This window comes from Podarcis raffonei, chromosome 13 (genome assembly GCF_027172205.1).
Source record: "Podarcis raffonei isolate rPodRaf1 chromosome 13, rPodRaf1.pri, whole genome shotgun sequence".
In the NCBI taxonomy this organism is placed as follows: domain Eukaryota; kingdom Metazoa; phylum Chordata; class Lepidosauria; order Squamata; family Lacertidae; genus Podarcis; species Podarcis raffonei.
In genome coordinates, this window is record NC_070614.1 from 15,666,813 (window position 1) to 15,681,665 (window position 14,853).

Consider the following 14,853-nt stretch of genomic DNA (forward strand, 5'->3'; position numbering starts at 1 on the left):
ACTCTCCCCTTTTAATTTTTAGCTAGTTTATGCAGTGGTACCTTAGTTCTCGGGACGCGGGTGGCGCTGTGGGTAAAAGCCTCAGTGCCTAGGGCTTGCCGATCGAAAGGTCGGTGGTTCGAATCCCCGTGGCGGGGTGCGCTCCCGTTGTTCAGTCCCAGCACCTGCCAACCTAGCAGTTCGAAAGCACCCCCGGGTGCAAGTAGATAAATAGGGACCGCTTACTAGCGGGAAGGTAAACGGCGTTTCCGTGTGCGGCTCTGGCTCGCCAGATGCAGCTTGTCACGCTGGCCACGTGACCCGGAAGTGTCTCTGGACAGCGCTGGCCCCTGGCCTCTTGAGTGAGATGGGCGCACAACCCCAGAGTCTGTCAAGACTGGCCCGTATGGGCAGGGGTACCTTTACCTTTACCTTTACCTTAGTTCTCAAACCCGTTCCGGAAGTCCGTTCCAAATCCAAAGCGTTCCAGAGCCAACCAGGGCACGCTTTCAGTTCCAGACTTTTAAAAACAACCCCTAAAACTGTTGGCTATTTGCAGTTTAGTTGCACTGCAGAAAGCTTGCTGGGAAGACCACGCACTACAAGGAACTAAAAAATAACTTTAACAAGGTTTTAATAACAAAAACAAAAACTCCTTTTACACTGAATATATCAACAAGCATGACCCATCCCCTAGGGTCCTGAGAGAGCTAGGTGCTGCTCTTTATATACGATACCCAATTGCTGACACAGCTGAATTAACACAACTTAGCAGCACCTGCTATACTGTTTCACAGCAGTAAAACTAGGTCTCATTTGCTCTGGCCCTTAAAGAAATACACATCTTGTGGAACAATAATGAACCTTCACATTTAAAGAGACCATTCAACAAAAACAGCAATTTAACATGAATTTTACTATCTAACAAGACCATTGATCCATAAAATGAAAGCTATAATCAATGTACTGCACTATAAAATAAATAAGGCAGTATTGTAGATGATAAAAATTATTTTTTTTTCTTACCTGCACTGATGATAGTCATTGGTTGGATGGGAGGATTTTATCCATTTCCCCTCAATCAATCAATCAATCAGTAGCTGAACTGGGCTCCACACAGTCACAAAAACAAATCAACTGAAAAAGCCTCAAAAACGCCAAATAAATAGCAAAAACAGAATCACCAAACTTAATCCGTTCCGGAAGTCCATTTGACTTCCAAAATGTTTGGAAACCAAGGTGCAGCTTCTGATGGGTGCAGGCGCCCCGGAAACAATAGCCAACAGCTGTATCGGACGTTGAGCTTCCGAAAAACGTTTGAAAACCGGAACACTCACTTCTGGGTTTTCGGCGTTTGAGTACCAAGGCATTTGAGAACTAAGGTACCACTATTACTATTCCAGATCCTAAAAAACCACACACACACACACACACACACACACACAAACACACACACACACACACACACACACACACACACACACACACGTAGGTTGTATCTTAACCAGCAGTGCTGATGCTCTTTTGGTTTTAGCTTCCTTTATTTTCTTTTTTCAAGTGGAAAGATAGCAAGAGTGAACAGGAAGAGATCAAGACACATAACAGAGAGTGACAGGGATTATTATTATATTTTAAAAGACTTTACTAGCTGTGCTGCAGAAGAAATTCCAATGGCCAGCCATTCTGCAGGTAGCAAAAGGGAATTTCAGTAACAAAGGCCTGTGCTGTTGACATGCAAGGACCAGATGGCAGCTGAGGCCTCCTCTCTGATTGCATCCAGAGCTGGAGAAGGCAAAGCAGCAGGGTTCTTTTCCTTGTCTTGCTGGCAGTAGCTGGCTGCTGGCGTCTTCTGCTGGGGATTGAGGTAGGAGAGATCAGAGGACAAGGTTGTAGCATCTCCCAGGGAGACATAGGAAGCTGCCGTATACCAAATCAAGCCACTGGTCCATCAAGCTTACCATCAGCCATTCCAGTTGTTCTCAAGGGTGTGGTCTGCCACACTGGTGTGACTAAAGAGGATAGCAAGTTTGGCAGGAAGATTCAAGGGTAATCTTTTCTCCCTCAATCAGCACATTTTTTTAAAAAACTATGTTTTTCAAGTTCATACATTTCACTAATTTTACAATCATTTTAACATTTCAAAGCTCAACTTCCTTTCCCTTCTTTTTGCGGTTGCTTGAATTTATTTTTAATAACTTCTGCATGTCCAAATTAACTTAATTTGCTCATTTATTCATCTACTTTAATTATATACTCTTACAAAACTGCAGGTTATTACAATAAACCTGCCAATGTTCTTATCTGTTTACAATTTATCTGTAAATATTCAAGAAACCATTTCCATTCTTTCGTAAAAGATTCAAGGATAGTCAAAGAAACATTTGAACATTTCAGTGTAGTATAGTATCAACAAATTTTTTTTATTTGCATAATGTGGATAGATACCTTTTCAACATGAAAGCAAGAGTGTCAAGTGTGTGGGAATGATTCATGTTCTTACGTAGTTGCATTGTTTTATAATTTTTGGAGATTATAAGATATTTGTGTTCTACGCTATAAATAGAAGTTCTTTGCTTGTTTTTGTTTTTCAATGTATTTCTTACACACACACACACACACACACACACACATATATATATTCTGAAAGTGTGGCCCTGAGGAAAAAAGTTTGAGAACCAAAGTTTGGTCTGTTCAGATTAATGGCGGTAGCTCTCCAAGGTCCTAGACAGAGACCTCTAGTTCAGTGTTTCCCAACCTTGGGCCTCCAGCTGTTTTTGAACTACAATTCCCATCATCCCTGACCACTGGTCTTGCTAGCTAGGGATGATGGGAGTTGTAGTCCAAAAACAGCTGGAGGCCCAAGGTTGGGAAACACTGCTAAAATCCTTTTTAAATCTTGTGGATTCAACCTGCATTCTCCTCAGCCTTTCATTGTTAAGAAAGGAGAGAGTGCCCCCTATCACCGCAAGAGATCAGTTGCTATTTGAGCACTCTCACCAGCCAACTTTGCCAGTTGTGGTTTTGTGTTAGCTACCTTAATTTGTTCAGATATATAGGTAGCCAGCCCAGTTGAAAAATCAACACGAGACTGCGCAAACATTCAGCTCCGGAGTCATAAATTAACTTCAAGAATTTCCAGACTGTAGGTGATACTGTAAAAAGGTAAAGGGACCCCGACCATTAGGTCCAGTCGTGGCCGACTCTGAGGTTGCGGCGCTCATCTCGTTTTATTGGCTGAGGGAGCCAGCGTACAGCTTCCGGGTCATGTGGCCAGCATGACTAAGTCGCTTCTGGCGAAACAGAGCAGTGCAAGGAAACGCCGTTTACCTTCCCGCCAGAGTGGTACCTATTTATCTACTTGCACTTCGACGTGCTTTCGAACTGCTAGGTTGGCAGGAGCAGGGACCGAGCAACAGGAGCTCACCCCATCATGGGGATTCGAACCGCCGACCTTCTGATTGGCAAGTCCTAGGCTCTGTGGTTTAACCCACAGCGCCACCCGCGTCCCTAGGTGATACTGTACCCTTGAACAAAATACTGTATAATAGCTTGCATCTGTCTGTCCCTCTATTTAAACAACAACAACTTCCTTCCTCTTTTATTTTACAATTACTCCTCACTACAAATCTTTCTTTAGGCTATATTTGCATTTGCCAAATTCAGGAAACACTTAATGGGGGCGTGCACGTTGTCCTTGTGTCCTTCTCTAACCATATTCAAAAAATATTTAGCTTTGTGTTCTTGCTAGAGCCTAGCAAGCAGCCCTGGCTCTTAGCTCCATGGATATCTCTCCCCTTAGTAGTTGCCTGGGGTTATAATAAAAATTTATTATTATTATTATTAGTCTCTCAATGCTCCTTTCCTTTCACACCATGTAGGCAACAGGTGTTGCATGAAGCTGATAAAAGTGGGGCAGGATGGGGCCCAGAGGCAGGGCATCCATCAAGGTAGAACCACACAGAATAGCAGCAGAATTTTGCCTTCAATTATGGGCTGCCTCCAAGTAGCAGATTAAGTGGGTGAGGTGTTGGCATGGGAAGGTTTGCTGAAACTTTCCACCTCCCCGTAGCTGCTTTTCTCCTAGCTGGGCTTGGAGCAAGTCTTGTGGCGGAAGGTTTGTGGGAGAAAAGCTTCCGTGGGGGAAAAGAAGCCATGTTAAAACTTCCAAATTCCCAGGAGCTCTTTTAGGCTGAGGGAGTTGACCGAAAAAGGGGTTATTTGCAGATGTGGTGGTAGCTTGGTTCTTGAGCTTAATGCGTTCTGGGAGTCCGTTTGACTCCCGAAACCATTCAAAAACCAAGGTGTGGCTTCCGATTGGCTGCAGGAGGTTCGTGCACTCAAGTGGAAGCCGTGTCGAATGCTCGGCTTCTGAAAAATGTTCGCAAACCGAAACACTTTCGGGTTTGCGGTGTACTGGAGCCGATTTGTTTGGGAGCCAGGCTGTTCGAGTACCAAGGTACCACTGTATGCCCAAATCAAAGCAGAGTACAGTCGTACTTTGGTTTTTGAACAGCTTAGTTCTCGGACATTTTGGCTCCCAAACGCCGCAAACCCGAAAATGGGTGTTCCATTTTGCGAACTATTTTTGGAAGCCAAATGTCCGACATGGCTTCTGATTGGTTGCAGGAGCTTCCTGCAGCCAATCAGAAGCCGTGCCTTGGTTTCCGGACGTTTTGGAAGTCAAATAGACTTCCGGAAAGGATTCCGTTCAGGAACCAAGGTACGACTGTATAAGCAACCGAGGTGTGTCCCCGGGGAGAAGATAAGGAATGGAAAAAGCCAAGTCTCAGCCCAAAGGATAAGAACTAGGGCTTTTCTGGCAGCGAAGACAAGGCCTCCTTGGAGTGTTCAGGTGGGGCGAATTCTAACCCTGCTGAGTCCCTCTAGAAGGATGGATATTCCACTCGGCTCCCCTTCGTGTCTCTTGTCGCTGCAGGAGGAGACAGGGCAGGCCATGGGGAAGTGGGGTTATGCCAAAGCATCCAGCAGGAACTTGCATTCTGGTTCTCACTCGTTCCCTCGAATGCCCACTTGCTCTCTGGCTCTCGTTCCTTTGTCCTCTGTGCTCGGAAGGTGCAGAGGAGCTGGCTGGGTGAGTGGGTCAAGCCGGGAGGAAAACTGCTCTGCATGGGCCCCTTTTTAGCCGCTTGCATGGCTGGAACAGGAGAGGGTAGGAGGAGTTGCAGGGAGCAAAAATTATGCGAGAAAGAAGAGAAATACCTGTATGTGGGTTGGGGAACTGATCAAATCAAAAGGAGAGTTGATAGACAAGGCTGAACTTTTTCTTAAAGTTAAAGGTTCAGTGACCAGGCAGTCCCAATTTTGCGTCCGGAGAAGTTGAAATCTGTTAGCATGTATACAGTCGTACGTCGGAAGTCAAACGGAATCCGTTCCGGAAGTCTGTTCGACTTCCAAAACGTTCGGAAACCAAGGCACGGCTTCTGATTGGCTGCAGGAAGCTCCTGCGGCCAATCAGAAGCAGTGTCGGACATTCAGGTTCCAAAGAACGTTTGCAAACTGGAACAGCCACGTCCAAGTTTGCGGCGTTTGGGAGTCAAAACGTTCGACTTGCAAGGCGTCCGGGATCCAAGGTACTACTGTACGTTTCTTCAAATCGAGCAGTTTCTATTACTTTGCATAATCTATTCTGATGTAGCAAGGAGAAGCAAGGATCTCTGTAGAGAATTGGAGCCCCACCCCAACCACTGGAAATCTTCCTCAGCCGCACTTCTGACTTCTGAGATTGCTGCAGGTGTTGGTTGCAGTGGATCTCTAAAGCCACAAGTGCCAGAAATATCACGGCAATGCACAAATCCCTGCTCTTACGTACTTATCTCCACTGACTGGGAAAAAGTGCCCTGTAAAAATCAGCTTTTAGCTAAGCAGGGCCCCTCTGTTCTGCCTTTGCAGAACAGGGGTATGATCTTTTGGGACCTATTGTGAAATCAGGGCTACGCTGTGCTAACCGTTTGGGAAAATAACAATGATACTTTTCTGCAGCTCTTACTTTTTGATTTGGACCTGGGAAAACCCTGTCCATTCGGCAGTTAGACTTCACAGTTGCAGGGTTCTGTACCTGGGTGTGGTAGTACTGCAGGCTTGACATTGAAATTAGCCTCCTTGCATTGGAAATGGGGTTCTGCTGGTTTTTGTTTTTCATCAGCATCAATCAACCCACAATCTAGCTTCAACTTGGATATTATTATTGGTGCGTTGTGTACCCTGATATATTTAGCACTGAGTTTGCGCAAGGTGCTGGTGACTACTTGAGTCGAAACCTTTGCTTTTTTAAAATCAGCAGTGTGCTAATTCCAGCAGGATCTGCCTTGCCCTGCTTTAAGTGGCTTGTTCTATTGATAACATCATTTGTGCACATTTAAAACCTCACTCTTTAACAAGCCAGTATTGTAAAATCAGACTCTGGAATCAAGCGGATAAAGTTTTTCTGAGCGAATGAATGGCCCCAGGCACGTTGCTTTCAAATTTTAAAATACAGCCCACAACCAGCGTGTGGCAGCAGAGAATCAGAAAAGTAAAAGGTAAAAATTAAGCAGTCGTAAGAGGCCAGCTAACTCTGGGAAGAGGTCGTATAATTGCAGCCATCCTGCAGGAAACAAAATAAATGAAAACACCAAAAGCCTGCAGACGAAGACTGGCTGCGCTATTTAAATCAATACATAAATCGATACATGTGTGCCTCTTTCAGGTTTGCCACCCCTCCTTAGTGCTGATGGATCACAAAGCTACACCCATATAGCAGTCGGAACCACAGCAGGCAGAATTCACTTGACTCTAAAGCGCTCTGTCTGTGAAGCCTGTGGCCCTCCAGAGGCTGATGGGAATTGTAGTCCAACAACATGTGGAGGAGAATCACAGGCTCCCCATTCCTGCTGCAATCCAAGCAGTCCTAAGTCCACTTGGTGGCATGGCTCCTTGGGCCTCCTTCCCTCGCCTCCTTCCTTCCTGCCAGTTTATAGAGCCCCACATGTTTCTAGAGCAGGGGTCAGCAAACTTTTTCTGCAGAGGGCCGGTCCACTGTCCCTTAGACCTTGTGGAGGGCCGGACTATATATATTTTTTTGGGGGGGGATGAATGAATTCCTATGCCCCACAAGTAACCCAGAGGTGCATTTTAAATAAAAGTATGCATTCTACTCATATAAAAACACCAGGCAGGCCTCACAAATAACCAAGAGATGCATTTTAAATAAAAGTACGCATTCTACTCATTTAAAAACACCAGGCAGGCCTCACAAATAACCAAGAGATGCATTTTAAATACAGTGGTACCTCGCAAGACGAATGCTTCGCAAGACGATTTTCCCTATGGGCTTGCTTCGCAAGACGGAAACGTCTTGCAAGTTTGTTTCCTTTTTCTTAACACCGTTAATACAGTTGCGACTTGACTTCGAGGAGCAACTCATAGAACGCGGTGTGGTAGCCTTTTTTGAGGTTTTTAAAGACTTTGGTGATTTTTGAAGCTTTCCCAAAACTTTCCCGACACCGTGCTTCGCAAGACGAAAAAATTGCAAGACGACAAAACTCGCGGAACGAATTAATTTCGTCTTGTGAGGCACCACTGTAAAAGGGCACATTCTACTCATGTAAAAACACGTTGATTCCCAGACTGCCCACGGGCCGGATTTAAAAGACGATTGGGCTGGATCCGGACCCTGGGCCATAGATTGCCTACCCATGTTCTAGAGTCTAGGCCAGGGGTCTGCAACCTTTAAGACAAAAAGAGCCACTTGGACCCGTTTCCGAAGAAAAAAAAACTGGGAGCCGCAAAACCGGGAAGGTGACGTCGGGACGGTGCGTGACTAACACACGCACCGCCCCCATGTGACGTCACAGCCAGTACAGCGCCCGCCACAGTGGGGAGTGTCGGGGTGCACAATGCGCCTCCTCCCCTCGCTAGTATCAGCCCCGGAGCCGGGGCAAAGGTGTAAAAGAGCCACATGCGGCTCCGGAGCCGCGGGTTGCAGACCCCTGGTCTAGGCCCTGTGTAGCTCTGCCCCAAACCTATCCCCCCCCCCAACCGCCTGAGCACCTCTTTTTGATTCCATATCTCCTGCATCCTTGATTTGCTGAGGTTCTCCTCTGTTCAGGCCATGACCTGCTCACTTTTTAAGGCCCCTGTCACATGGCCACCTTCCTAACATTCTTGACCCCATATCATATAGGCCCTCCTGACCTCAAGCGCTGCTGAGTTTCGTTGGAGCCACCTCTCCCATTTGCCCTTCCTTGCCTCAACTCTGCCTTTCTCTGCCCTTTTCTCTGAGCATTCTCTCCCCCGGCCTCTTCTCCACCTGTCTCTGTCTGCTTTGTAACTTTCCCCAGCCTTCTTGCATCTTGTCTCCCTGTCCTCTAGCTTCCCTACCTCCCAGCGCCTCTTCCCTAGTCCTCAGCTAGACTTTGTGCCTGCACGGTTGTAATTAAATCCCAGCCGAACCGACAACTTCCCCTTCCTTCACAGAAGCTGGACTGTGGTTAGCAGAGCATTCTTTGCAGTTAAACCAGCTCAGCTAACCAGGAGGCATCACCTCTGCATGTGCTGTGCAAGATAAAATAAAGGGACTTGCTGTGCTTTTGTTGGGGCAGTAAATTGGGAAACAATAACACAGAAGATAAAAGCAACTTTAAGGCTGGAGAGTAATTTTATGCCCTAATTATTATTTTTTTACCAACCTATCCAAAAGATGCTGTTTCTCCCAGTTTTTTCCTGATGCTTTTCCACACTGGGTAATTTTCTGCTCTGACCAGAGAATGGAATGGTGGTACCAGAGTACTGTGTTTTTAAAAGGTAGTAACTGGTTTGCTTTCTTCAGAAGAAAACATACAGTCGTACCTTAGAAATCAAACCGAATCCGTTCTGGAAGTCCGTTTGATTTCCAAAACATTCGAAAACCAAATCACAGCTTCTGATTGGCTGCAGGAAGCTCCTGCAGCCAATCAGAAGCCCCAAAAGCACCGTCGGACATTTGGCTTCCAAAAGAATGTTTGCAAACCAGAACAATCACTTCTGGGTTTGTGGCGTTGGGGAGCCAAAACGTACGAGTTCCAGGGCGTTTGACAACCAAGGTACAAATATATTGTTTTTAGGGTTTCTATGTGTTACACAAATGTGAAGCGTTATGCATTCGGTTGAAAGTCAATTCTAAAATGTAATAGAAATTGTAATGGGAATTGGGGGTCGCTCGTGCGTAAGTTGCCGCCACTCTTGGCGAGGTTGCCTGGATAAACCTTTCCCTGGCTGAACAGTCCTGATTCCGCATCTGTCTCAGTCACTCGCAGAATCCGTCAGTGGGTGTGTCCTGAACTTCTTCCAACATAAAAGTTCCTTGACGGATAGTCTCCGCCTAGCCTCTCTGCGTGGAAGTCTTCTGCGCAGGGTGGGTGTGGGCAGTGGAGGACCTGTGCTCTCCCCGCTGGTCTCTGGCGAAGAGTCCTGGAGCCATCTCTCCGAAGCCCGCCTCTGCCCGCCTTTCTCCCTTGTGTAACGCTGATTTCCTTCCCCAGCTGCTGAGTCCCCTCTTTCCCTGCTGGGACCTTCTCCGGCATCGCTTGGGAGCCCTTCCTCCGCTCCTGGCTGCGATGGGAGTTCCCTGACAGAAATATACCACTGTTATAAGAAATAGAATTAAAAAACGAAACATACTGTAATTTTGAAAGTCTCTTGAGTCGTTTAGGCTGCATTCCTATATTCACATACCTGAGAGTAAGCTCAATTGAATGCAACGGGTCTTGCTTTTGAGTAAATGTGTATAGGACTTGCTAGTTACCTTTTCCAAAGAAATAAATCAAACAAAAACCCACTTTCCCCTTTGATGTCAGGGCTACTGCAGTATTGATTTCTACTTACAGTACTTTCAATGTGAAATCAATTATAGGGTCTAGACCAGCAATGACTGCTATGTGTTCTACATCACCTGTGGCTTCCCTCTGCTGCAGTTAAAAGTATATTTATAACGACAGGAGTGTATTGGGTTCCTGGTGCTTGGTGTGTGTTTTTCTTCCATGGAAGAGAACGCACCTTTCCACACCCTCAAGTTAGCTCAAGTATTTGATGAATTGCTTAAATTAATTGCCAGTCATCAGGATTGATCCTTTCCTATGATGTTCTCTCTTTCACCTCCTTCTAAATATGGAATGCATTTAGCTCACATCTTTGTAATCTTTACAACTCTGCAAGGAGATCAGGGTTATAATCCCCAGGTTAGATTGGTAGTATGGGGCTGAAGCTGAGATAGGGTTGCCTTCCTGGGTCCGTTCAGCAGATCCAAGGCTGAACTGAGATGTGAACAGGTACTTTCTGCTAGGCTGGATTAACCATTAAGCAAAATAAGCATGTGCTTAGGGCATCAAGGGAAGAGGGGCACCACAGAAATTTTCCATTGCCGGTTTTTTTTTACATTAAAGGTAAAGGTACCCCTGCCCGTACGGGCCAGTCGTGTCTGACTCTAGGGTTGTGCGCTCATCTCACTTAAGAGGCCGGGAGCCAGCGCTGTCCGAAGACACTTCCGGGTCACGTGGCCAGCGTGACGAAGCTGCTCTGGCGAGCCAGCACCAGCACAGCACACGGAAACGCCGTTTACCTTCCCGCTATAAAGCGGTACCTATTTATCTACTTGCACCTAGGGGTGCTTTCGAACTGCTAGGTGGGCAGGAGCTGGGACCGAACGACGGGAGCTCACCCCACCGCGGGGATTCAAACCGCCGACCATGCGATCGGCAAGTCCTAGGCACTGAGGTTTTACCCACAGCGCCACCCGCGTCCCTTGCACATTAACGGTCACCAATTGCTCATCTGAGCATTCATTTTCTCAGTTGAAGTACAGTCGTACCTTGGTTTTCAAACAGCTTAGTTCTCAAACGTTTTGGAAGTCGAACGGACTTCCGGAACGGATTCTGTTCAGCTTCCAAGGTACGGCTGTATATTAAAAATCCCAACAGAACAACTATTCAGCAAGGCAGGCTCAAGGCCTTATCTCTACTAAGTATGGAAGCAGATGTGTGTTATGTAAGATTAGTTTTGACAATCTGAGCAAAGACTTTGCAATTAGAAAAAGTAGGAGAAATTTTTATCGAATATAAATAAAGTGATAGTAGACAAAAATATTTTCCATCTTACTGTAGGCTTTGTTTCATTTCAAAAAATAGAAATTTATTTTGCGGGTTGTTATCGTTTATATTTTGAATTAGATATATATGGGGGCACCAAAATCTTTTAAGTGCTTAGGGTCTCTAAAGGTCTTAATCCAGCCCTAAATTTGTAGTTCTTGTTCTTAACCTCTACACACACACACACACACACACACGACACTGTGTTCGAATTTTTCTTTAGCATCTTGCACACAGGAAACAGAACTCTGCAACATTTCCATGCGCTCACTGAATTTGTCATCCTTGAGCTGATTCCTTTCTCCCTTCCCACAGGCAAATCCAAAACCAGAGAAAATCGCCAGTCGATCATCAACCCTGACTGGAACTTTGAGAAGATGGGCATTGGGGGTCTTGATAAGGAGTTCTCTGACATCTTCCGGCGGGCCTTTGCCTCCCGAGTGTTCCCACCTGAGATTGTGGAACAGATGGGTGAGTACTAAAGCTGAGGGAGAACAAAATCCCACAATGGTGTCCAAGGGGGTCTCACAAAGTATGATGACGTAAAGGTAAAAGGTAAGGTAAAGGACCCCTTGGTGGTTAAGTCCAGTCAAAGGCGACTATGGAGCGGCAGCGCTCATCTTGCTTTCAGGCCAACGGAGCCGACGTTTGTCCACAGACGACTTTCCAGGTCATGTGGCCAGCATGCCTAAACCGCTTCTGGCGCAATGAGACACCGTGATGGAAACCAGAGCGCACGGAAATACCTATTTATCTACTTGCACTGGTGTGCTTTTGAACTGCTAGATCGGCAGGAACTGGGACAGAGCAATGGGAGCTCCGTCGCGGGGATTTGAACTGCCAGCCTTCTGATAGGCAAGCCCAAGAGGCTCAGTGGTTTAGACCACAGCGCCACCTGCTTCCCACGGATAGTGATGTACAAAGGGGGTGAAATAGGAGATGACTAAGGAGAGGAGAAGTGACAGGAGCAGGAAATGTGGAAAACTCAGACATGCAAGCCACGAGGACTATCAAATATTACAGCATTTTTCCCCCTCTCCCTTAGGCAGTGGTAGCTAAACAAAACAGGGCAGTCTTTTTTTAGGGTTTGATTTCATGGAGTATAAAGATGAAGTGGAGATTGGAGCAGTGGAGACTGGACCAGGCAAAATCAAATTATACGCCTGAGCTGAACAGCCAGTTATGGCCTGCCGGGTGCCCAGTGTGCTTCAGGTTCCTTCGGTGCAACTATTGCAGGCGAACCCTAGGGATTTCACCTGATTTGGCCCCAAAATGGAACGGAAGGGCTCCTCCCATTGGTTACAGCAGCCGCTGAAAACAGCTTGAATTGCTAGGGTTAAATTAATGGGATTCCCCTCTGAATAATCGAAGCCACAAGATGGGGAGCTGTAACCCGCTCTGCTCAGTGCAGCTTCTTGGCTGGCTGGTTCCCATAACTCTGAATTCATCAAAACGTCTGACCCTGCAACACTAACTGTATCTACTCAGGAGTCCCATTTAACTCAGTGGGTCTTACTCCCGGGTAAGTGAGATTGGGATTCTAACCTGAGGCACGTAACTGGAGGCACCCTTCACTCTTAACTTCAACCTTGTGCGGTTAGAGCAGAGCTTTCCAAATTCTTCATGTTGGTGACACACTTTTTAGACAGGCATTTCAGGATTTAGTAATTCAGTTTTACTAGCAAACTGGAAGTTAAACTAACCCCTTTCCAACCCCAGTAGGAGCGTTTGTGTGAAACACCTACAAGGTAAAGGACCCCTGGATGGTTAAGTCCAGTCAAAGTTGACTATGGGGTTGCGGCGCTCATCTCACTTTCAGGCCTAGAGAGCTGGCGTTTGTCCACAGACAGCTTTCCGGGTCATGTAGCCAGCATGATTATACTGCTTCTGGTGCAACGGGACACTGTGATGGAAACCAGAGCTCACGGAAATGCCCTTTACCTTCCCGCCGCAGTGGTACCTATTTATCTACTCACACTGGCATGCTTTCGAACTGCTAGGTTGGCAGGAGTTGGGACAGAGCAATGGGAGCTCACCCCATCGTGGGGATTCGAACCACTGACCTTCTGATTGGTAAGCCCAAGAGGCTCAGTGGTTTAGACAGCGCCCACCCGCATTGTAAGGGTGGTATACAAATATACCGAACAACAACAACTTGGGAGCATCCTGTGGAATTGATTGGCAGTGGGTTCAGGTCTTGGAATGAGCTTGCCTCCAGTGAACCTACCATACTAGCAGCCCATTTTCTGATACCCCTTTGTCCATAATAACTTCTTCCCAGTTTTACTGTAAAATGTTGAACTTTGACATTTGAAGATAGAATCCTCATGCTGTTCCAGGGAACATATAAATGAAGCTTTAGAAGCATCCAGATGCACAGTGAAAGTATATGGACTTGCTAATCAATATCTATTCCTGCCAGGGTCATTGTTGTTCCTGCTGAGCGCTTGTTCCTCAACATGCTATGGCCCACTTCGAGATGGACGCTTGCTGGCTAGCAAGCAGAGCTTTAAGCCTTCCATCCCAGTTCCCTTTCTCTTCTTCGACAGGCCTCCCTTAGGCGAAAGAAGCTTATCTGAAATTTGAAGAAAAGTGCCGCTTCCTGACACTCATCCTTCCCCCGCCGTGCATTAGTTATGACTTGCTCTTCCAACTATATTTCAGGGCTCAGATGCCAGGTTGACATCTGCTCGGGTCCGCCGTAATAATTCATGAGGGGGAGGGAAAGGAGAAGAAAGCCATTCCTCAGCCCTGCGCAAAGTAGCAGTCGCAGGTCTCCCCCCCAAGAACCCCTTTTGTGTTTTCTCTCTCTCTCTTGCCTTTCCCTGCTCTTGTGCCTCACAAGTGAGCAGCAGTAAATATGCCAGCTGCAGCTTGGCCAAATTGACCCATCTTGCATTTCTGTTTGCTTCAGCGTGGTTTCCACCAACTCTTATGAAAGGGAGGAGGGGAGAAGGAGTTTTATAAATCCACTTCATTGTGCTGCATCTGTGAGGCGGTGGGTTTTGGGGGGCCATTAAGGCTGGCGGAGGTGGAGGCAAGCAGATCTGGCCCCTGGTGGGTCACACAGCCCCAGTAAAGCAAACGGGTCGGACATGAGTACGGAGCAAAACTAGGAAGTAACTAAGTTCTCGTGAGCCCCATCCCCAAATTCTAGAAGAGAATGGGTAGCCGTGCTTGTTTCTTGTGGCAATAATGCGAATAAATCCATCACGGTATAAAGTTCCGTGGACATTGATGACACAGTAGGTTTTAGTCAATAGGAGAGCTGGCCATAATATGTATGTCGAATATTAAAGGAACCAAAACCCTCTTTGCTGCTTTCTAGATTGGGCTTGAGAGAGAGAGCCTGGACAGGCATCTTCTAGCATCTGTGACTTGCTGGATTGCTGGGGTACATAAAAATGAATGGAGGAGGATGGAGGGGCCCTTGGATTTGACATTATGCCGGACCATCCTAGTGGTAATTAACGTAGCAAAGTTTCCATCCTCTGGGACAATGGAGGGCTTCTCCTCCTCCGCCATGTTTGCTCCCCAATTATGAGGGGGAAAGGAAGCATTCAAATTGAACTGGGTAGCAGCCTAAAACAGTTTTGGGCTGGGTGTTTTTGTGCTCTACCTACGGTTCCTGTCCCATTCTGCTTCCTTCCATTTCAAGTATGGGTTTCCGGCTAAGACCTGGGACATTCCTGTTTGTCCTCATTTATTATAGTTGCTGGTTGCAGTGGCAGAATCACTAGTGCCCCATGACCTA

The 14,853-nt window shown here is 46.6% G+C and overlaps 1 protein-coding gene across 7 annotated transcripts in view; it reads left to right on the forward strand.

Annotated features, from left to right (window-relative positions):
* The window catches only part of NSF (N-ethylmaleimide sensitive factor, vesicle fusing ATPase), a 108,271-nt gene that overhangs the window by 44,302 nt on the left and 49,116 nt on the right, over positions 1–14,853 (forward strand). For all 7 annotated transcript variants that reach the window (XR_008327400.1, XM_053363690.1, XM_053363692.1 and 4 more), the window contains exon 8: positions 11,415–11,570. Coding sequence is in view for 6 of the 7 variants with exons in the window: in XM_053363690.1 (XP_053219665.1) it covers positions 11,415–11,570 (156 nt within the window). In the remaining variant the exon portion in view is untranslated. The remainder of the gene's footprint in view (positions 1–11,414; positions 11,571–14,853) is intronic.